General features: G+C 45.7%; 1 protein-coding gene across 1 annotated transcript in view; it reads right to left on the minus strand.

Moving 5' to 3' along the window:
* Positions 1–10,478: 10,478 nt before the first annotated feature.
* Positions 10,479–23,769, minus strand: part of ELOVL2 (ELOVL fatty acid elongase 2) — a 67,426-nt gene continuing 54,135 nt past the window's right edge. Inside the window, exons 6-8 of the mRNA XM_015412797.1 lie at positions 21,524–21,648; positions 18,803–18,937; positions 10,479–13,229 (exon numbers count right to left, since the gene is read on the minus strand). Of these exons, the coding sequence (XP_015268283.1) occupies positions 13,101–13,229; positions 18,803–18,937; positions 21,524–21,648 (389 nt within the window). The 3' untranslated portion in view covers positions 10,479–13,100. The remainder of the gene's footprint in view (positions 13,230–18,802; positions 18,938–21,523; positions 21,649–23,769) is intronic.

Genomic DNA, 23,769 nt, shown 5'->3' on the forward strand with positions numbered 1-23,769 from the left:
TAATGATTTCAGAGGCAACGTATAGCAGCAGCACACAGCGAAACTGGAGAGGAGTTAGCCTGTGTGATGCTGTCCATATCCTCACCAGTAAAAATTTAGTGTCCAGTATTTTCCCTCCTGATGGAATGAAATGGCATGTTTGTTTCTTCCCCCTGCATCAGGCTGAAGGAACTGGAAAACTTCCACAGGATTGTTGTCAAGGAGCTAGACAATCTGGAGGAGAGAGCTCAGTTTCTCTCAAGCCTTGAGAAGGATACGGTGGTATGTATCCCCTTTCACTTTGTCCTGCATCCTCTGCAGATTGGTTTTTAATGCTTTAACTTGAGACTAACATTGAGAACATTGTTTCAGGAATTTTGGACTAAGCAATCCAACAAGCTGAACAGTAAACTGAATGCTTTTTGTGCCTGTCAAATGCAGAGGTATTTTTATTCCTGCTATCTGTCCCAGTGGGCACAAATGCATCTTTCTTGAGCACTTCTTTGGTGGCCTGGGTTCCAGAGCACCCTCTTCTTCCATGTCCTTTTGTGACACATTTCTATCACTGCCGTTGAGTGTGTCTTCAAGAGGCAAAGTTTGCAGATTTAGCTCAGGTGCCCTTTGTTTTCACATGGCCATCTAAGCAAGGGTGTCTGTTCATGAATGTATGCACTTTTCTGGGTCAGTATGGCCAATAACCAAGAAGTGCATTCCATTTCAGGAAAATTGTACTTTTCCAGTAATATGTTGTTACTGGAAAAAAATACTGTCCTTTGCCCCCAAGTTTTCGAAACCACTGTGGTGCAGACAACTGAACATTTAACTCCCCATCTCCTAGATAGAACATAGGCATGTGAGTTCTTGGGCAGCCTCTTAAAAACCGTGTGTGTGTGTTAGAGAATCTCAGCAGGAAAATGCATCTTTCTTGAGCACTTCTTTGGTGGCCTGGGTTCCAGAGCACCCTCTTCTTCCATGTCCTTTTGTGACACATTTCTATCACTGCCGTTGAGGGTGTCTTCAAGAGGCAAAGTTTGCAGATTTAGCTCAGGTGCCCTTTGTTTTCACATGGCCATCTAAGCAAGGGTGTCTGTTCATGAATGTGTGCACTTTTCTGGGTCAGTATGGCCAATAACCAAGAAGTGCCTTCCATTTCAGAAAAATTGTACTATTCCAGTAATATGTTGTTACTGGAGAAAAATATTGTCCTTTGCCTCCAAGTTATCGAAACCACTGTGGTGCAGACAACTGAACATTTAACTCCCCATCTCCTAGATAGAACATAGGCATGTGAGTTCTTGGGCAGCCTCTTAAAAACTGGGGGGGGGGGTTAGAGAATCTCAGCAGGCAATGGTGGGGAGAGAGGTTCTGAGCCCACATATTAAACTCAGCCAAGCCTGGACCAATCACTGAGATAAACTGACAGAAGAGACCAGAGGATTTTCAAAACTGTATAAGAACAGTTTGTTCAAATATAGCCCATGCCCATAAGTGGGATGGTAGTTTTAAGGCAGTATGTGCCAGGAAAAGAAAAACCTTTCCAGGCAGTTTTTTTTTTTAGTTACACTCTTGTTAAAATGATACACTTAATCCATGGCACACCACTGTAATTCATTTACTGTTCCAGGACTCTGTCCCTGGTCTTCTCCGCCTTTCCCTGCCACTTCGGATTTTCTCAGTGTTCAAGATGAGGCAATTTAAGTCCGTGGCAAAGCAGCAATAGCAGGCTGAAACTGGGCCAATCACTGAAGGGAGGTAACGTAATGCAGACTTTGGAGGGGGCAGAACAGAATAAAAAGAAAATTGAATTCAATTTAAGTGTCGATTGGGAGGGGGAAACCCGAATTTGATTTTAGTGCAGAATTGCTTGGAGGACATTGTAGTGAACATGGCTTAGTGCAGCGAGGGCCCCCTGTCCCGCCAAAAAGGCCTTCTCTGTATTATGCCATTAGGAGGCAGCTGTACAGATCTCTGCACCCACAGGAGTGACATGCAAGGGCTAGGCCCTTCTGGAAGACGCTCATGCTCAAAGTCAGCAGGCAGCCTTTTGAGGAATGCTCCTTTCTTCCTCCTCCTCCGCATTACGGCTGGTGACCTGTAGCTGGTGGAGGCTGAATCATGCGTTCCGGGGAATAACTCTGATAACACCCCGATTTGCCTCTCTTGCAGGATACAATCCATGGGCTCAGGGCCGGATGGGGCAGCAGTGAATTTAAAGGAGACAGTCCAAAATATGAAGGTATGTGCTGTAGCCAGGCAGGTTTGCACGCATTACAAACTGAGCTTCAGGTGTGAAATGAGCCCGTGTAGCATGAACGGAACGCTTAACAAGTAGGGTTCTGCTACAAAAGAAGAGGAGTAGGCTTTCCTACCTTTATTACCAGAGTTAGAAGTTCATTGCCCCAGGCCGGCTTTGATTATGAAGGGCTAAGATCTCTCTCTCTCTCTCTCTCTCACACACACACACTCACTCACTCACTCACACCTGTTGTTTTGAGTACAGCAACCAAAAACATTGTCTCTCCCCATCCTGGAATGGAGAAGAGAGAAACGAACTCTTTCTCCGCTCCCCTCTTCACTGAGTAGTTGTTTTGCCAAGTGGGTGGGGGTCAGCTGGGACTCCTGGTGGATCCCAGATCAGCAGTGAGTCAGGTTCTGACCAACAATCAGCTGCAAACTTAGTGTTTGGCAACTGTTCACGTTGTCTGATAACAGTCTGAACATACCCATGACAAGGCTCACAGTCTGATTGTAACTGCTGGTCAAGGTAAATCTATCTGCCGAAGAGGTTCACTGAGGAAATCCACGGTATCCCTAGCCTCATAGTGAAGGGCTGATGTGCACCCTACACTGACATCGCAATGTACTGAGGGTCTTCTGTCCATGTTGGCACTACGACAGCTTCGCCCATCTGAGCAGGGCCTCCAGCAGGTGCCAGCGTGCAAATGGCCAACATCAGCAGTGGCCTGTACATGTGCTTTCTCTGCTGTGGACCCCAGCTTGTGGAATGGCCTGCCTGGGGAGGTCAGGAAGGGTCCCACTCTGGTGGCTTGCCGCAAACTATGCAGAACTAAATTATTCAGGAGGGCCTTTCTGCCCAAGTTAGAGGGGCTGCACTGTACAAAATGGTTTACAAACTTACTTGGATAAATGATTAAGATCCGTGGTCTATACTGCTGTGTATAACTTATGGTAAGTAGTATCCTATTGATTTTGCACTGATTAGTGTGTCATGTTAATCCTTGTGCTGGGCTTAAGTTCTTTCTGTTGGTTCCAGACTTCTAAAATCCTAATGCAGTAGAACAGCCTGGAGCTATCTCCACGGAAGAATCCTAATGGACTGTTTATTGAATTATTAATTTTGTTGATTGTACAGACTCACCATGTAGGATCTATCTTGAGTCCCTGTTAGAGAGATGGACTATAAAAATATGAATAAACATTCCCTTTTCTCAAGAAAACAGCTGAAATTGGCATGCTGTTTGAGTCAATTGCTAGTCAGTATTGTACCCTTTAGAAGCCATAGTTCTGATAAGAGCTGTTGTTGAAAAAGAGCCATTTCTGTCAAGAGCTCTCTCAGCCCCGCCTACCTCACAGGGTGTCTGTTGTGGGGAGGGGAAGGGAAAGGAGTTTGTAAGCCGCTCTGAGACACCTTTGGGTAGTGAAGGGCAGGGTATAAATCCAATCTCTTCTTCTTCTTCTTATGCACTGGATGACTTAGTCACAGGTCACTAATGAACCTTTAAATCACCTTTGAATACCCTGGATCAGTGTTAATAAATTGTCACTTTTAAGTCTTCTGCAGCTTCTGATTTTCATTTTTTTCCCCTTCTCCACAGTCTGGAAGAGTTGTAGACCATGAGGAAGAGAGAGTCAAGGTTTTCATTGTTGCTTCTGATTAAAATTGGTTGCATTAAACCTAAGGATCCTCCAAGGCAAATGTCTGGATAACTTTTAAAGATTGTTTACCAATTCACCTTCCATCCAGAGCTTATACACAGTTCACTGCCTGTGCACTCACTACCCCATACTACTAAATTAAACTGTTGTGCATTTCTTGTCTTGCCCACCTGGGGGCAGCACGGAAGAGCTTCCAGCCTTCAAAATAGCTGAAACGCTGAGAACACTGGTGGAATTGTATGGTATTGTGAGTTATTTCCATCTTTACCTCAGCTGATTATATTTTATAAACCCTCTGAGGCCTATTATATTTTGTAACCTAAGCTTTTTTTTATCACGCTTGCTATAGGACAACTTGGCTAGAGAAAACATTAAGGGATTAGCAAATCAAAAGAGGCTTTTAAAGTGTTTCCTTCTTTGTCATTCAATGGGCATGTCCATCTGTACACTCTCTTGCTACCTGTCCATTTCAGAGAGAGAAACACCACGAACGTGACAACAAAACAGGAGCCTTGCCGCTGTAATACTCCTGCTCGTTTTCGCCGCAATAGATTAACCCCCTCTGGAATTTGTTACCATGATGGGGAGTAGCTAGTTGTTAATATTGTGTCGGCACCAACAGGCATGAATGTATTTTAGCCACACACAAAAAAAAATCAACTGGAGTTGTATGGCACATTTTAAAAAGTTCAAAATACATAAGGTAAGGTAAAGGTTCCCTTGCTCGAAAGCCAGTCGAGTCCGACTCTAGGGTTGCGGTGCTCATCTCCATTTCAAAGCCGAAGAGCCAGCGCTGTCCGAAGACGTTTCCGTGGTCATGTGGCCGGCATGACTAAACACCAAGGTGCACGGAACGCTGTTACCTTCCCACCGAAGTGGTACCTATTTATCTACTTGCAATTTCTTGCTTTTGAACTGCTAGGACTACAGTAAAAACTGGGTAGACTTTAAGATGGCACAGGATCAGCCCCCGTACCCAGCCCCGGGGTGGTGGTGCAGGCAGCACCCCATCGAATCTTCAGCACCCCCCAATCTCCCCCTTTAAGTCCCTGCCATCACCCTCTTTGGAATAAGGCTTGAAGCTGCACTTGGCCTCGCCGGGTGGCTCCCCTTGCTGCTTGAGGGCACTGGAGGCGGCGCAGCTGCCCGATTCCTTGGCCAACCCAGGGAGGGCAGCAGCGCCCATCAAGTGGCTCACTGCTACCTCCCCTGTACTGAGCACAGCTGGTCCCTGCCATGAATGCAGGGCGGTGCCAGGGGGCCATCAGGCTCACCGGGCCCCTTTAAAGCAAGAGGGGGTTTTGCTGTGGAGTCCAAACGGATTCTGGAACTTCTTTGTGATTAGCAAATGCTCACCAGGAGTTTGTTGGGACCCTGAGCCTTTAACAGGTAAGTGGCAGAAACGATGGGGGCCGCGTGCCAAGTCCCCGCCCACCACCTTTTTTGGGTATAAAAGTTAACCCCCAGCCATGACATCTTGTGATCCAATTTAATTTAATTTAATTTAATTAGCACCCACCCCAGCACCCCCCTACTGGGAAAAAGTCCTGGCTACGGGGACTGCACAGGATTCCCATCCGTTGCTGCACCAAGGTCCACTAGGCTGTCCCTCAGGGCATCCAGCACCACCTAGGAACTTTCTAATTGGATGGGAAATGAAAATAACTGAAAGCTGTTCAGAAGAGTTTGGAGTATGTTGCTTCTGATGGTCTAGGATCAGGAAGAAGAGTTGAATTTTGGGACCTTTTTTTTGCCCCATCTCACTCAGAAATGGGTGCCTTAGCTTATATGGTCCCTAATCGCCACTCAGGTTTTGGATTTGAAAGGGGATCGGCTTTACCTTTTGCTCTGAACTGTCCAGTCCCCCTTGGATTTTAGGGTCTTTCACAATCCTCCATTCCCATTAGAAAGTGTGTGGAAGCAGCCTTGGTGTTTGGCATGTTGCAGCTTCTTTAGCAAAGTTTGACAATCTGTTAAGAACAGGATTTCGTCACTCCTGTAGGTTTATTTATTTTATTTAATTTATCCCCCGCCCTCCCTGCAAGCGGGCTCAGGGCGGCTTACGTAATTGGTCTATAAATGACCATTCATTCACATAAAAAGAGTTTAAAATGCAGTCACAATAAAACAAGTGTGCAGGGCTTCACTGCCTTTTGTCGCATTTCTTACTGGCAGGATGAGACCTGTCAAACAAGAGTCCCCTTGGTTCTAGCAGCACCATTTGCAGTATTCTGTCTGTGTCCTCTATTTCTTTCACTGTATCTTGTGTTGCATAAATTAATCTTGGATGGATGGTTGTACCTTTTATTCAGCTGGATGCCCCTCCATTCCCTTCCATTACAAATGCTGATTCCATCAAAATCCTTTGACAAGCCCTCTATAATTCCTCTCTCGTTTCATTAGTGGCCAGCATTTGGTGTTCTTTGGACCTGTACCTTTTGCAAAGCAGTTATTTCAAAGGCAAAGCTGTCCTTCCTCTAACGGAACAGAAGGGCACTTTCTGGATCCCCCCCCCTACTCTAAAAGGGACTGGTGTTTTTCAGCAATGTTGGGGTCTCATTTTATTGGAAAGAGGGCCATTATTGTGATTTAGTTTTCTCCATATTCCCCGTGACCTCGCAGCTGTTAGCGGTATTGAATCAGGTGCTATTTAATTTGTACGTAAATGATTTGGAATTGGGGATGAGCAATATAGTTTTTCAGAAGGCACTAAATGATTCAGGATAATGAAGGGCAGACTGTGAAGAGTGACAGGAAGATCTTTCTAAATTGAACTTCATTCGCCACATCGTCTCCCATTCACCCAGTGTTGGTAAATGTGATTCATATCAGGCCCGTATGTGGCCCCTCCAGTTTTTACGGTCCCCTCCCCTGATCCTCAGCTCCCTCTCCCCAGCCCCCTCGCGCCCCCCCCCCATCGACCTCCTGCCTGTCAGTGTCGGCCCAGCCCCTATTCCCCTCCAAGCCGCTTGTGCTTTGCGTCTCCCCGATAATCTCTTCTGTTTTTCTTTCCTGGGTCAGTTTTCTCCACTCCCCCCCCCCCACACACCCCCACTTTTTCCTGTTACTGTTAGCTAGCGCAATTCCAAGGGCTCCGCGCCCAGCAAGGACTGGAATCTCCTCTTTCTGTAGAAAAGGGAGGCCGCTAAATCTGTGTGCCTTATACATTTAAAAGCAACTTAATTTCTCTCTGACTGCTGAGTCCTGTTTGGGGGCCGGGGCTGCCGGGTTTCCGCATCACATGGCCGTTTGGATACAGAGCTAGGTAAGCTGGGCTGATTCCCCACTCCTCCACTTGCACCTGCTGATGTGACCTTGGGTCAGTCACAAGCTCTGGCACAGCTGTCCTTGAAAAAGAGCAGTTTGTGTCAGAGTTCTCTCAGCCCCACCCACCTCACAGGGTGTCTGTTGTGGGGAGGGGAAGGGAAAGGAGTTTGTAAGCCGCTCTGAGACTCCAAGTGAAGGGCGGGGTATAAATCCAATCTCTTCTTCTCTTCTTCTATTTGTGATGTCAGTGCACATGTGTGGAGCTTTGGGGGGGCACTTTTCCCAAGGCCGCCCCCCCAACTAAACATTTCCTCGGCAGTGTTCCCTCTAAGCTGAGTTGGTGTGAGCTAGCTCACAGTTTTTTAGCCTCCAGCTCACAGATTTTTGCCTTCGCTCAGGAAGGAGGGCCTCAAAGCAAACTAATTTGTGCAGCAACCAAATGGCTCGCTCACAACTTTAATGCCAGGAGCTCACAAAGTAGAATTTGTGCTCACAAGACTTTACAGCTTAGAGGGAACATTGTTCCTCGGTAAGGGCCTGTTTATACTGGAACAGAAATTCTAACTTAAAATATAGGCTGCTGGGGTCTGAACTGGCAGAGACTGAGGTTGAAAAAAAAATCCTGGATTTCTAGTGGAGAGCTTGTAGTGGGAAATCTTGACCCAGTATGCAGCAGCTCAGTGAAGAAGGTGAACTCCATGCCAGGGATGATTAGGAAACAGGCTGAAAATAAAGTAGCTAATATTGTATGATGTATAGTGTGCCCTGACCCAGATAGTACGGGCGAGGCAGATCTCGAAAGTGAAGCAGGATCGGTACTGTTGAGTATTTGGATGGGAGACCAGCAAGGAAGTCCCAGGGACGCCACATAGAGACCTGATAATGCTCACTTCAATGTTTTTGAGTGGTTTTCTTTTTTCACAAGTAGTGCTGAACTTAGGAAATACGGTATAGAAATGGCTACGTGTAAATATCTACCAGGGTCTGTTACGTGTTTCGACTCCATGAAGTGTACTTCATAGAAGATTAGGGGGAAAGGGGCAGATCTTGTCCCCTGGCATCTTCTTCCAAGTCATTTCAGTGCCATGCGCAAAAGTGGGCTTGAAGCTCAACATTAAAAAATCTAAGATCATGGCATCCGGCCCCATCTCTCCTTGGGAAATAGAAGGAGAAGTCGTGGAAGTAGTGACAGACTTCACGTTCCTGGGATCCAAAATTAATGGCAAACCTAGACAGCATAATAAAAAGTAGAGACATCACCCTGCCAACAAAAGTCCGTGTGGTCAAAGCAATGGTATTCCCAATAGTACTGTATGGCTACAAGAATTGAACCATAAGAAAGGCCGAGCGCCGAAGAATAGATGCTCTCGAATTATGGTGCTGGAGAAGACTCTTGAGAGTCCCTTGGACTGCCAGGAGATCAAATCAGTCAATCCTAAAAGAAATCAACCCTGACTGTTCCCTGGAAAGCCAGATACTGAAGCTGAAGCTCAAATACTTTGGCCACCCAATGAGAAGGGAGCACTCACTGGAGAAGACCCTGATGCTGGGAAAGATTGAAGGTCAAAGAAGAAGGGGATGGCAAAGGATGAGATGGTTAGACAGTGTTATCGAGACAACAGACATGAAATTAAGCAAACTCCGGAGGATGACAGAAGACAGGAGGGCCTGGCGTGATGTGGTCCATGGGGTCGCGAAGAGTCGGACTAGACTGTGCAACTGAACAACAACAACAAAATGTACTGACTGTAAAAGGTATTTATTTCAGTGGTATGTTACAGGAGAATCACTTTAAAAAGTTTTCATTTGGGGGTATTTCAGAATAGCAGCATCTTAATTATGGTCTTTTTACATTTAGAACAAACCTGATTTCCAATTTGTCAAGTGTTTTCGCGTCTGTAAGACAGTGTATTTTGTCAGCCCTTTGAAAGATTGAGTAAGGCATTGTTCCTTTTTTTAAACATAAGCTTTCTTTACAAAAAATGAAAAGGCAGTCTCTAGATGTCTGATGGGCTACCAGGGGTGGCCGAACTTGCTTAACGTAAGAGCCACACAGAATAAACGTCAGATGTTTGAGAGCCGCAAGACATGAACAAACATGACACACAGGTTTTTATTGGAAAATATGCAAATCTGCTTCTTATAAACATTAAATTAGACTGTGTGAAAGAGCCGCATGGGGCTCCCGAGCTGCAGTTTGGCCACCCCTGGGCTAGACTCAAGAAACTGGAACCAACCTGTGGCATAGTAAGTTCTCCAAAAGCTCACCCAATGACATCTTCATAGTTCAGTGGTTTGGAGACTCGGTTGACAAGACAGTGGGTGCCGCCTCAAGGTAGAATTCGGACAACGGTTTCCCCCACTTCTGCAGTCACCAAGTACTGGGCTGTGGAACCATGTCCCCTCTGAACGAATCTAACGAGAGGTGTTACATTATTTATTTTTGTGCTCTTAAAATTTTATATCCTCTCTGTGCTCAAGACCCAAAGCAGCTTGTATCTCACGGTTCGCCCCTCCTTCACCTTATCCTCCCAAGGACCTCGTGAGGTCGACTAGGCCGAGGGACTGTGATGGGCCCATGGTCAGCCGTGGGCTTCCATTGGCACAGCGCAGTCCCATGCTCTTAACTGGGTATGCTACGCTGGCTCTCAAATGACCATGGATGCAATAGATGACCAACTTGTAGGTCATCTAAAAAATGGCCCCTGTGGAGTCTGGTCGCACGCTTGAGTGATTTCAGTCAAGCGGAGATTATTTCCGTTACCTATCATACTTTTATCCTGCCCTTTCTCCCAAGAAGTTCGGGTAGGTTGAAATGGTTCTTGCTTTCTCTGCTTTATCCTTACGACAGCCCTGGGATGTTAAGTTAGGGTGAGCGTGTTATCGCCCGAGATCACCCAGGGAATAGGGCTTTAAACCCAGGTCTCGAACCCTAGTCAATACTCTTTCCTACGTAGCACCAGCACTCGTAACAGATGTTTGTGGGAAATGTTGCATAGGAATTTTAAATTCAAATCAATTGTTTGGAAGCCTCCCCTTCAAAGGGTCTCCCTTCAGAATGGGAACCAAGGGCATTTGGTTTTAACAGTTCTGTGAGTCGGGCTCTGCTGGAGGGAAAACGTGGCTGCCTGCCACTCCCATATTCCATCCAATCATTACACTTGGTGATTGCAGAAGTCCATCCTCCCTGCTTGCCTGAATCGTCCCGATATTCCTTTCTCAATTGACATGATTAGACACGATGCTGCCACCTTAGTAATGACATCAGAGCCCATAGAGATGTTTTCCTTGTGTTGCCTTTCAGAGATTATGCTACCTTCTTCTTTTTTTAAAAAAAAATGGAGCAAGTATATCTGGCAGCTTGATCCTAGACAAGTTTCCCTAGGAGTAAATCCCATTGATAACTGCTTTGGATCGCAGTCATATAGGGTGTTTTTTTTAACATTAAGAGACAGATGTGGCTTGCTGGTTCCTGGGCTCCAGCCAGAATTATTTCCTTCTTAATACTCCATACTTCTATAACCTTCTCATCTATGCTATCTTCAGTGGGGGCCATCAATTGGCTGTACAGAATCTGAGTTAGAGCCACAAGGGAAAGGGAAACTCCCTGAGTGCTGTTGTTGGTGTAGATCTGGAAAGCTGAATGGCCCAGCTGGGTCCAAGGCCCCTGCCCTGCACTGGCCTCATGACGTGCGCTTGGCCAAGCCGTTCTTTCTCAGCCTTGCTTTCCCTCTCTACAACGTGGGGATAGTCAAGCTGGCCAAATAACCAGCCGTTCAAGCACTTCGCAAAGCAAAAACACCCCATAAAGGCCAGCAAGTGCATAGCTGAGCCAGCCCTACAACCCACAGATGCATTACTTTATTATTTGCAAAGATAACACTTTGAGGTCTTCCACTGGGGTCTTACCTGCATGAGCCCTATTTGTTTACTGTTGGCTCTGCAAGTGCTTCTCTGCAGCCGTCCTCCGTTTTCGTTATGACCTTGTGCAACCCAGTGGCAGATGGGATACACAAGTGTGGCTGAGGCTGGGCTTAACGGATAGATGGTCCTACTTTGGGTGGGTGGTTTGGAACCCAATGATCATCTCTCCCGCCCAATATTTTTATGAAGAAGCGTATGAAGGGAGGAGACGGAACATGAAGAACTTGGGTTCTGCTTGGTGTGCAGGTGGGACCCATGGCTAAAGTGGCTGACCTTGCTCCGGCCACAGTTGTGACAGCAGCATGGCAGTTAATGCTCGTGGAATGGTGATCTCTGTACTTCTTTTGTTACACTATCCTGGGGCGACACAGCTGAGCTGGCTCGGCCGCAGCACTAACAGCCATCGCTACTGGTGGTGCTGACAGTTCGAGCTAGCCCCGCATTTTTTTCCAAGTAAGCCCACCTGGCCAGCTTCGTTAGTTGGGCTGCTGCTTACAGACGGCTCCCTGTCCACTTCCGGAAGCAGTCCTTAACTAAACAGGAAGTGAAGCTGGCGTCCAGTAGCTGTGAAGCACTGTTTGAAGGAAGGCTGTGTTATACGACATTATGCAGGGTGCTGGTAATGCCAGACAGGCCCCCAGCCCCCTGTCTCACACAGCAGCCAGCCCGTCACTGCCTCCTGTTACCGATATCTGACTTCTCACCACCCCTAGCCTTAAGCTGCACTAATGACAACCAACCCTAAGGTAGGTATAGTAAATGCTGGAAGGAAGACCTCAGAGGGGAAGAGCTTATAAAAGTCGGAGGCAGTCTCTCAGCCAAATGGATTTCAGCCCTCTTTGTGGGAAACCTGTATGTGCATCGTATGCTTCTATGAGCAAAAAAAAGAGAGAGAGAGAGAGGGCAAACCAGGAGCCAGAATGTGCTGCTGTTAGGAATGTATAAGCTATTAGGTTTTGTGACTTTTTGAATCCTTTCCCCCTGTTTTTAAACAAATACTTTTCTAGCAAGCTTGTTTTCTACCATCACGTGGACTGTACCTTTCTGAGCCAGGGAACGGGAGGGCAAAAAGGCAACGAATGATGTTACCATCAACTGTCACAATAATAACAATCGCAGTGTTTCGGGCATACAAGATTTGGTGCATGAGACATTTTTGCTGAGAGGCAGATTGCAGAGCCCATATGCTTGTTCACTTGTAACCTCCTGCAGTTTTTAAAAGGGGAGTGGATGCCACTGTTTGTTAGTTTTCATGGCAGACCATGCAAAGCTGATGCCTCCATTGGCACTCACTTGTAGTAAAAGCGTAACATGGCCTTAGTCAGTCAACTCCTGCCCTTTTGCTGTAACGGAAACCATTCTGGGACACACAGCAGTGGCAGTAAAAAGTGTCATGGGCACATAGGTTGGGGACACCCCCCCGCACCAAATCAGTCCAGTGATGGAATGGGGGGAAGGAAGCAATTTGCAAATGAAATAAAGTACCTGCTTTGCCTAACACTGATATTACTGCTGTGTGACAGAAGAACTAAGGATGAATGAAGCAGCCCACAGGCTAAATAAAATCCTAATGGTAGAACGCTAGCACAAAATGCAACCACACTTTTAATTTTTCTGAAGCAAGAATTGTGTCAGGCGCTCTGCCCCGTTTAAGATTAAATGTGGCATTGTTTTTTGGCTGAGCGATAGGGATTGTAACAGCAGCCGCCCCGACACATCAATCTACTGGTGGTTTTTATCGAAGTATTAGAACCTACTTTGCCTTTTTAACCTTAAGCGACAGCGAGTTAAACACCTGGGAGCGAGCTAAATGTAATCAAACTGAGACAAAGGTTGTCCTAAAAGCTGCGCACAATCGAATGATCAACTCAGGCTGCAATCCTAAGAACACTTTCCTGGGAGTAAATCCCATTAAATAAAACAGGACTTACTTCTGAGTAGACCCGCTTAGGATTGCTCTCCGTCTTTTTAAGGAAGAAACAGTGTGGGAGGAATTTTGTAGACTACAATGTACTATTAAAGTATTACTCTACTTATTGTGCTTTTTTATTGTTCAGAGCACCATTAGCTGCCGTTATGTACTCTTTGTGGAACCCGTTCTTTATTTCGGTCACCAGAGAGACGTCTTTCGTATCCGTCCTTGAAGGTCTTTTCCGATACGTCTGGGGGGATAAAATACCAGTAAGAAACAAAATTAGGACTTGTTCCTAGGTCTCAAATAGACATAAGACATACAGAAGTCCACCAGGTATCTTTTAAGGAACAACTCTCTTGTGAATATTGCCTGCGGATCCTTCAGGTAATTCTCATTCCCACAGACTTTCTTAACCCCACTCCTCCCAACTGCCTAAAAACAGCTGCTGTCTTCGTTGACATTCGGCTGGAGCCCCAGAAAGGGACGAAGAAGCTTTTAGGGCGGCTTAGAGAACAGCCGTAGGAATGGGGTACGGCAGGGCTTGACAAACCCCAGGCTCCAAGTTGCCATGGCACCTAGAAACCTCATTGCGGTGCCTCGTATTTTCAGCAATTATTTTATTGTAGTATCTTTTGGTCATCCTCAAAAGTACAAAGTCTATCATTTCACTTCAAAATACTTTTTTCATTTATGATGCATATGTGCATGGAGTACTTTGTCATTGCCTCCTTGTTTGTTAACTTTACACCATTCAGTGGAGGCAGATGAAGTTGTTTCCTGGCCAGTTGCTTTCTATTCGGACTCCTAGATTTGAGTCCAGTAGCAGCTCAGAATCTAACAAGGTTTTGTGGGTACTGAGAGTCAAAGCTCCTTGTACCAGATACCTGACGATGGTCCTTTCGGCACTAGACCTTAAATCCTGGTTCAGCCCTGTCCCGGAACTTACATTCTACACTACACTCGAGTTCACCCCTGTAATTATCTCGGGGTATTTTTTTGTTTCCACATTACATCGAGGTCACCCCAGTTTCGCCCCACACTTGTCCCGGGATAAACGGATGCTGTTATAACCAGGGATAAATGCAGGGTATTGTGTCACGAGTGGAACTCTGATAAAACCAGGGATGAGATCCAGGTGCGGAAAGGACGAAACGGTGCTTTGACTCTTGCAAGCTCCTGCCCTGAAAATCTTGCTGTTCCCGAAGGTGCTCCTGGACTCCAATCGAGCTTCTGTACTGCAGACCAACAAGGCTGCCCTATGAAACTCTGCTGACTCCAATATTCAGTTAAGGCTGCGGTCGCACAGACCATTAGCCACGCTACAGAGACGGAAGATAGGTGGATTTTCTGGGTGCGATCACACCACAACATCTGGGAAGCGTAGAGCTCCTGTGGCGAACTCGAGGCTTCCTGCCGAAGATGCGGGGTAAAAAACTAGTACCTCCGAGGTACTAGTTTCCGGAAACCGCGGGGCAAGGGCGGGCGCCTGATCGCGTTTCCGGTGGTGGCATCCGGCGCCCACCCATGTCCCTTCGCAAACAGGTTCCCCCCCCCCAAGTCTCCACAAGATGTGCACAAGTACCCAACGGCGCATGCACACTAAGAGGAAAACGAAAGTGCTGTTTCGGCTTAAAAAAAATAAATGACCCCGTTTGTCATGGCAGCGGTGCCTAGCCATTGCTGGTGTGATCACGCGTGTGATCGCCACCCTCGTTTACCCGCCAAGGGAAGGACCCGTGGTGTGCTGCCAGTGCGTCTGATCACAGATCAAACTGCGCCGGGGCAATTAGCCACGCCTCCCCCCGTGATATCCGGCCCGTGTGACCAAGGCCTAAATGGAGCTTTTTAAAGCAGCAATGAAGTTAGGTTAGGATTAGAAGTTTGCTTTTTGTTGTGATAACAGCCAAGTTTACCCTGTATCTATTTATATACTCTCAACATATTTGTCAATACTTTAATGAAACTGCAAGAAACTGTAACGATGACTATTAACCTCTGAAGATGGCTCTGGCTCCTAAATTTTTAGGAAATACAACAAGCAAACACTGTGATATGAATGACTAGGCTATTTAGTAAGGATCATATTATATTATAAATAAAACTATAAAATTACAAGGAAAAGTCCATCATACTCAATGAGCACCCGGATATAAGCTCATTTCATTCCAATGCCAGCCAAATTTAAAATTGAAGGCTTCCAGCTGGGTAGAAAAGAGGACTGGTTTGCTACTACTATAAATATTTTTACAGTGTTCATGGAGAGCATTTAAGACAGCATAATATAGAAGGCTTTTGCACTTAGTTAAAGAAGACAAGACTGGCTTGCTCCTAGTACAAACACTTGAAATGGAACCAGAAGATAATTTGCAGAAAATAAAGAAGTTGAGCATTGGTTTGCTCCTAACAGACATTGAGCTATATCAAGAGGCTGACACCTTTCAATACAATAGGATTACTCCTGAGGAAGATTGGGATAAAATGAGTTTATATCTGGGTGCTCATTGAGTATGATGGATTTTTCCTTGTAATTTTGTAAGGTTTTATTTATAATATAATATGATCCTTACTAAATATCCCAGTCATTCATATCACAGTGTTTGCTTCTTTGTTGTATTTCCTATATGGATACCTGTGATCCCTTCTTGGTTTATTCTGCTCCTAAATTTTTTGGCCTGGTCCCTGGAGCCAAAGAAAATTTGTCAAGGCCTGAGATAAGGATTAAGTCAGGTAATGATCCTCTCATGAAGTGAATGGTGCTAGGAAATATGGCTACATTTACTTGTCTGTAAGGTATAAACTGACCCTATCTGGTCTTCCTTCCAGTCCTCTGATGCTGGGGTGGGGCGGGGGAGAGAATAGTGAAAGGGGTTCCATGCAATTTAAGAGCATGTCCTTTGCCTATCTGTGATGTTGCAGAGGGGCTCTTTTTGTAGCAGGAACTCCTTTGCATATTAGGCCACACACCCCTAATGTAGCCAATCCTCCAAGAGTTTACAGAGCTCTTCTTACAGGAGCTACTGTAAGCTCTTGGAGGATTGGCTACATTAGGGTTGTGTCACTTAATATGCAAATGAGTACCTGCTACAAAAAGAGCCCTGCTGGGGTACACACTCAACTCCTGTGTCATGCTGGCTGCACTAGAGGCAGTGCCCTTTGTTGCTTTTAAGATGGCAGCATTAGTGGATTATGCCTATTATCTGTAGCGACAGAGGTAGCCAAAGCAATCGGTAACCATCTCCTTACTGCAGGAAGAGAGCGGCTGACCCTTGCACTAAATCTACAGCAACTAGGGTGTCCTCCCCCCCCGCTCTATTGTTTAAACAAATGCATAGTAGCATCTTTTCTCATGGAACTGCTGATAAGCAAGATTTTGCAGGAAAGTCATTTCTCAGCTAATTGTGTAAAAGGGGGGGGGAAGGCTCTTTTCATCTGACCCCTTTCCTAGGAGTTTGTGCACCTGCTTAGCTGAAATATGTCCTCATAAATGCATAGCCTCTTCACTCTTTCGCAAGCCTGCTCCACCACCAGTAGTAGGACATCCTATCATCCTTGGATGCAGTAGTCCAAGTATGATATTTTCTTCACATTTTTTTTTAAAAAAGGTTGTTGTTCAGCTAGGTACTCCCAACATGGGCACGCTGAGGTTCATGAAATGGCATTCCCCCAGCTGCAAGAACACCGTCAAGTTGTGATTAACAGGAAAATGCAGTATTGCCAAAACCAGTAAGATAAAACCAAGATTAAATATATGGAATAAGTTATGAAATGTGCACTTCATGTGCAGGAAATTGCTCAGGAAAAAGTCTCAAGCTGTTGCTTAGAGCCCACTCCTGGTGACAAAGGTGGGCACAAAGCAGATAACTAGATCCTTGTCGATGAGATGAAAAGCTTCAGTTTTCCATGTACTGGAGTGGCAGCGCACCCAGCATGGGGTCAATAGGATTGTATTGTAATTCTCTGCCTGCTTTTCCTCCGTGAAGCACTTCTGTATCATGCTGGTCTGTGCCCCTCCAGTGGGCTAACAGATGGCCATTATGCAGTGTTCCAAAATCTACAGGGAACCATAGGAGCTCAGCTAGCCCTCTCCCGTTTGGATAAAAGGGAAGTTAGACCTATGGTGAGGTTAGTGAGGATAAATGTGGGTGTGTTTACCACATCACGGAGTGGATGAATCTTGACTCTCCTTTCAATAGTTGACAATCGAACTATGGACTGACGGATGGCCAAAAGGGCACTGTGCCAGGTTCTGGGGCCACCTTTCACCCGATTCCTGTCTGTTTCCGAAGCTTCCGAAATCAAGTATTGCCGCTCTTATAAATTAAGGCAAAGTGGGCAGCTTGGCATCAAAATATAAAACGTTACTCTCTTCCACCTGTGAACCGGACTTTGAAATGATAAAGGAACGCTCCTGTGAAGGACCTGCATTGTCAGGAAAGCACCGTGTGCTTCAAAAAAGCACATCAGTTCATCTTACTGAATCGTTAACAGCCTGACTTGCAAGTTAATTACGCAGAAGAAACTGTGTTGAGCTGCTGGAGCGTGTTCCGGACTGGCTTTAACCCCTGTGCAGAGAGCCATTCAGCTAGTGAGGCCTCTCCACACACACCCCCCAAATCACTCTTATTCTTGCTGTGTGTATTTAATATGCAGTGTTCCCTCTAAGCTGAGTTAGTGTGAGCTAGCTCATAGTTTTTTACCCTCCAGCTCACAACTTTTTGTCTTAGCTCAGGAAGGATGGCTCCAGAGCAAACTAATTTATGCAATAGCCAAATCGCTCACAACTTTAATGCCAGTAGCTCACAAAGTAGAATTTTTGCTCACAAGACTCCACAGCTTAGAGGGAACATTGGTGATAAGACCCCCTAATACCAGATTATGTAAACACAAAACGCACATTGGATTGTATAGATTTGCCTTGCTCTATCAAGAGAAATGAGAGGAAAGCAGCATCCGTGCATGCATACAATGCGCCACGCAGCTGTGCCCTGCTCAATGTCTCGCTTGATGCAGATGAGAATTCAGTGTTCCTATCTGAGGCCAACAGTTTTAAGATAGCTCTAGATTCTAGCACTAAGACTCTAATTTAACCTCCATTTCTCATGCATTTCTCCATTTCAGCTGTTTTTATTGTATTTGGTTTGCTAGATTCTGTTTTATTCTTATGTTACATTTCTCCTGCTCCCCCCAATTATTAAAACCCTGTGAAATTTGATTTTGCTGTCAACGTTTGCTTATTGCGGGAGTCAAAGGCAAGTGAGGAGCTTGCAAAAAAGAAGAAGAAAGACTCCGAACACTGCAGAATTGGACACCCCCCTGGACACATTATCACACTGCAGTGAATGCTGCAGGATTGCTGAGGACGTGTCTCCTGCTCGCTCTCACGGTGAGATCTGGCATGAGTGATGATTTTAAAATTTAATGGGATTCCCTCATCATGTTCAGCAAAAGTCAAGTGAGAGTCTGACAAAACCGGCGGTGAGGACGTGCGGCCCCTGTCCCGGGCGTTCGTTAATCCAGGCTGGTCAGTCTTCACTAAAAGAGAACTTGGTTAGCTAATCTCATAAGGTCCCCTGCAAACATCTAACCCCCTTATCCCTAATAGATTCAGGTGGGGCAGCTGTGTCAGTCTGAAGCAACAGAACAAAGTTTGAGTCCAGTGGCAACTTTAAGATTAACAAACTTTAATTCTGGGTCTAAGCTTTTGTGTGCATGAAGAGGAAGCGTGCATGCACATGAAAGCTTATACCCAGAATTAAACTGCACCCCTAATAGTTATACATAAGCACACAACACATGTATTGTTCACCTTCCCCAGCTTACCTTAACATAAAAGTTAACAAACAGAATGACCAGTGTGGTCATGTATGAGGACTGGAAGATCAGGCAACCAAACGGAAATCCACAGGGCTTCACGACGGCACTGAGGGTGTGTGTAATGGTGAGCAGGAACTGTATCTGTAGGGGGAGAAAGACTTCTCATTTGTACAGTTGGGTCTCGGCAAGGGCCACAGTTCCACAAACACATCTGCAAATTCTGCACTGCGGCTATATGCCCACAGAAATAATTTTAAATGAGCCTTAATTCTGCATAGCATAAGACTGCATGCACATCTTTTTGCTCAATAATAACTTTCTTTGCAAGGTCAAACTTGAGTAGTTTCTTACATTTTGTCAGAGAATGTACAATGGCAGGGAGACAGAGCCCCTGTATTCACACTGTGTGTATGAGTAAAAGGTAAAGGTTCCCTTGCTCGAAAGCCAGTCGAATCCGACTCTAGGGTTGTGGTGCTCATCTCCGTTTCAAAGCCGAAGAGCCAGCGCTGTCCGAAGACGTTTCCGTGGTCGTGTGGCCGGCATGACTAAACACCGAGGCGCACGGAATGCTGTTACCTTCCCACTGAAGTGGTACCTATTTATCTACTTGCAATTTCTTGCTTTTGAACTGCTAGGTTGGCAGGAGCTGGAACCAGAGACGGGAGCTCACTCCATCACGCGGCACACTCGGGTCTTGAACTGCTGAACTACTGACCTTCCACAGCCTGCAGTTCAGCGTCTTAACCACTTGAGCCACCGCAGCTCCTGTGTGTATGAGTGCCTGACCACATATTACACCCTTCCCAGGTCCACATGAGTCCTGCTAAACCAGATATGTGCTGTAAGCGCCACAGCTGGAGCTCCCAAATGCTTTGGAAATCAACCCATCACATACACCTGAGAGTTAAGTTTCCAAAACAGATGGGAGCCCCAGAGCATGCGACTCCCAGTGCAGGTCTGGTTCGACAGGAACCAGGATGGACCTCGAAACAAGCGACTTGCCCTTTTCACATCACTGTCCTAAACGAGATGTTATTCGTTGTTGGCCCCATTTCGAGCAAAGCGATACAGGGATGGGGGTTTAATACAGCAAGTTTTCTTCCATTAATGAGGCGTCTCTGAAGCGTTACTGTCATTTCAAACAGTGCCGCTTTTTTTAGGCACACGATCTTCCTCGGAGGGTTGTGGGGGGTTTTGCATTCTAACTTGAGCACTATAGCACTAGACCAATATAGCACTTCAGTGCTATGATGGTTTAGCGCTCTAGCGCTCACCTTAGAATGTTTTTTAAAAGTCTGAGGAAGATTGTATGGTAAAAAAGGGTGGGGGGGAGCAGCCTTGTAGGAAGCACTACGGACATTTTAAACAGCACACCACAGTGATTCAGGAGTGCAACCAGGGGGTAGAAAACAGAAGAAAGCCGTTCCCCTCAAAAGCGGCTCAACCATACTTTGCTAACCTGACACAAACAGGTTTGTATGAACAGGTAAATAAATTCTGCTAGCAGCCGGTTACTAAAATGGGTCTGTCTGAAATGACAGGGAAAACCCTATTAGCAACCAGTTGCTAAAACAGAATACAAAGGCAGGATGAAAAGGGCCAGTGAGTTGTTAGGCTCTTACTGTGGTGTAACAGGTGAAGTATTGGAATTGGCCGTGGAGAACTGAAATCTCTACTTGGATAACGTGACATTGCCAACTTTACAGGGCTGTTGTGAGGAGAAAGTGGGACACCACCCTATTTCATTGATTAGGCTAACAGCTCAGGTACATTTAAAATAGCAAATTCTGCACTGCAAATAACTTTAAATATGAATGTATTTACTTCACTTATACCCTGTCTTTTCCCCCAATGGGTATCCAAAGTGGGTTACATTCTCCTCTATTTTAGGCTCACAACAACTGTGTGAGGTAGGTTAAGCTGAGGGTCTAACTGGGGTTATCCAGCAAATTTTTTATGGCAGAGGCGACTTTGAACCTGGGTCTCCCAGTGATACTGCTTGATTGTAAAAAGGACTGCATGACAAGCTGGGGGGGGGGGAGAGAAATAAAATGAGGCCCCTTCAAGATGAACATAGCTTTTCTTAATAGTGACAGTCACACTTTATTTATTTGATTTGATTCTTTACTCGCTCTCCCTTTCTGCTGCAGGTCTCAGGGTGAGTGACAACAGATTTATAATACAATCATAAACCAGTTAAAACATTTAAAAAAATAAATCATGTCAAATAGCAGAATTAAAACAATTTAAGACACAAACTACAACAGGGAGATGGCACGTAAAGAAGAGTTTGGATTTTCACTCAGAGCGGCTTACAGTCTCCTTTCCCTTCCCCTCCCCACAACAGACACCCTGTGAAGTAGGTGGGAATGAGAGAATTGCTCTTGAGAGAACAGCTCTGAGAGAATTTTGACTGACCTAAGGTCAACCAGCTGGCTGCATGTGGAGGACTGGGGAATCAAGCTGGGTTCCCCAGATTAGAGTTCACCACTCTTAACCACTACACCACGGTGGTCTCTTGGAGTACGTCTTTAAAAGCATGATGTATTAAGTTAGCATTTGATGCAATAGATTAAATAATCTGTTGTATGAGACTGGAACCCCTCCCCCCCCCCCCCCTTTTTATCCTTGTTTCAAGATAGTTTGTAAGGCAGTTTGGCTTACTGCTGAGGAATTTTGTTTTTCAAACTGTAAACCAACAAGAGTGAATGAGAATATAAAGTGTACCAGTTGTGCCTGCGTGAGGTATTTCTTCCACCACAAATACTTGCGCATGGATGGAATCACAGACAGACCATAGTAGGAGTACATGAGGACGTGAATAAAACTGTTCAAGGTGGGTCCAAAGAAACCTGTAAGAAGTGCATTGAACCTGTCAACACTGCACATTTTCTATTAGAGACACAGAGGTTCTAACAACCGACAACCACTCACGGACAATCTGGGGAATTTACAGAATTTTGTGGAGCCTCTTTTTGGGGTCAAGGCTCTTTCAGACAGTGAACTGTTCTATAAATACTGTATGGGTCTGGAGAAATACAAGCAGGAACAGTTCTATGGGTTTATGCCCAGGGAAATGCTGATCGCGCTAAATGCTTACATGCCCAGGGAAAGGCCGATGGCCACTTTGGGGTCAGGAAGCAATTGTTCTCCAGGCCACTTTGGCCATGGATCCTGGAGGGGTTGGGGGTTTTTTTGCCCCCTTCTTGGGCCTAAAGCAGGGGTCACTGGGGGTTTGTGTGGGGGAGGTATTTGTGAATTTCCTGCTTTGTGCAGGGGGTTGGACTAGGTGACCCCGGAGGTCCCGTCCAACTATGTGATTCCGTGCTGTTTCCCCCTCCCTGCAGCCTCAGCAAAAGAGCAGACAGTTGGAAGGGTAGCTCCGCTTGGTAGTGTGGCAGAATGGTTCAGCACTACCTCTGAGAGAGAACAGAGTACCGGTTGTTAGGCCTGTCTCTGGTGACGAGAAAACCTTGAACCATTTCGTCTGATTCTTGGGGAAGGTGTGGTGTGGGTGGGATCCTGTCTGTGTGAGAGGATCCATCCGACCTAGTGGCTAGTCAGTGAAAAGCCTCTTTGTTCCTGAAAGCATCAGGGAAAATTCAGACTACTCTCAGAAGCCATAACCAAGTTTAAATTAATGTCCCTCAGCCAGATGTCTCCTTTGTCTGCCTGAGACCTGTGCTGCTTATCTGTTCTTTGAGACCAACTTGTAAATAAATAAATCTTATATATGTATTGTTAATATACAAATTCCTGCCTCAATGATCTCTGTATTCTGTTTGCGCTGTGCTGAACAAAACTTACCTCACGGCAGCAAACCCAAAGCTACCTTTAGAAGACCTGGTGACTGAGGGAGAGGTTTATGGTTTAAAACAAACCTAGTTCCCTCAAAATCATGGGAGGCTATGGGGATCCCCTCAGGTGTTAGAAACATGGGGCTTTGATGGAGCTCTTCATCTCCACTTTGTTAGCCCAGCAGGTGAGATTATAGACTAGTGGAATATGCTCAGTAGATCGCTTCCTCCAGGGCTTTTTTTGTAGAAAAAGCCCAGCAGGAACTCATTAGCACAATAGGTCATACCCAACAGCAGGGACTCATTAGCATATTAGGCCACACCCTTGACAGCACAGCTCATTAGCATATTAGGCCACACCCCATGTCACCAGAAGTGTGGTCATCCAGCCACACCCACCTTTTGCTTCTTATTCTGTTTACCTTGTTTGTGGTTAAAACCCAGGGCTTTTTTTGGAGCAGGAACTCCTTTCCATGTTAGTCCACACACCCCTAATGTAGCCAATCCTGATGAGTTTCTGCTGTTGGGTGTGGCCTATTATGCTAATGAGTTCCTGCCAGGTGTGGCCAACTTGGGAGCCAAAAATAGCCCTGGCTTCCTTCTCCTTAGAAAACTGCAGCAGGTACGGCAGAAGGGGGAAAGATTTACCACAATTAGTAGCCAAAATCTTTTTCCTTTACTGCAGCTTGATCTATTGGGAAAAGCAGATCCTCTCATGAGTCACTGCCCCTCCGAGCATTAAATCCCACCCTCTGTCTGGGGCTCCAACACTGTGTATTCAGACACTGAAAGGAGAGAGAGCGGGGCCTTCCGTGCAATGCCAACCGGCACAGATGAGGCTGTAAGTAGAATTCCAACCAAAACTTCTTCAGGTCTAACTACTCTGTGCATTTTTTACCCATCACAAACCCTGCTGAAAAGAGGAATATATGAGATGGTCACTGTAATATACGAAATCAGACAACACAGCAAAATGGCAATTTTATAGCAGCTGCTGTTTATTTTAGAGTGTGCCTCACCACCCACTCACCATTTCCTCCGTGTACCTAAGATTCCTAAATATACCAAAGATTAACCTCACAGCCAAATCTGGGATGAATGAAAATACCCAGCATATGTTTTTTTTAATGCAGTTACAGCCAAATCTGGGACGAATGAAAATACCCAGCATATGTT

Source organism: Gekko japonicus, unplaced genomic scaffold (assembly GCF_001447785.1).
Source record: "Gekko japonicus isolate JY-2015 unplaced genomic scaffold, Gekko_japonicus_V1.1 scaffold859, whole genome shotgun sequence".
NCBI lineage: Eukaryota > Metazoa > Chordata > Lepidosauria > Squamata > Gekkonidae > Gekko > Gekko japonicus.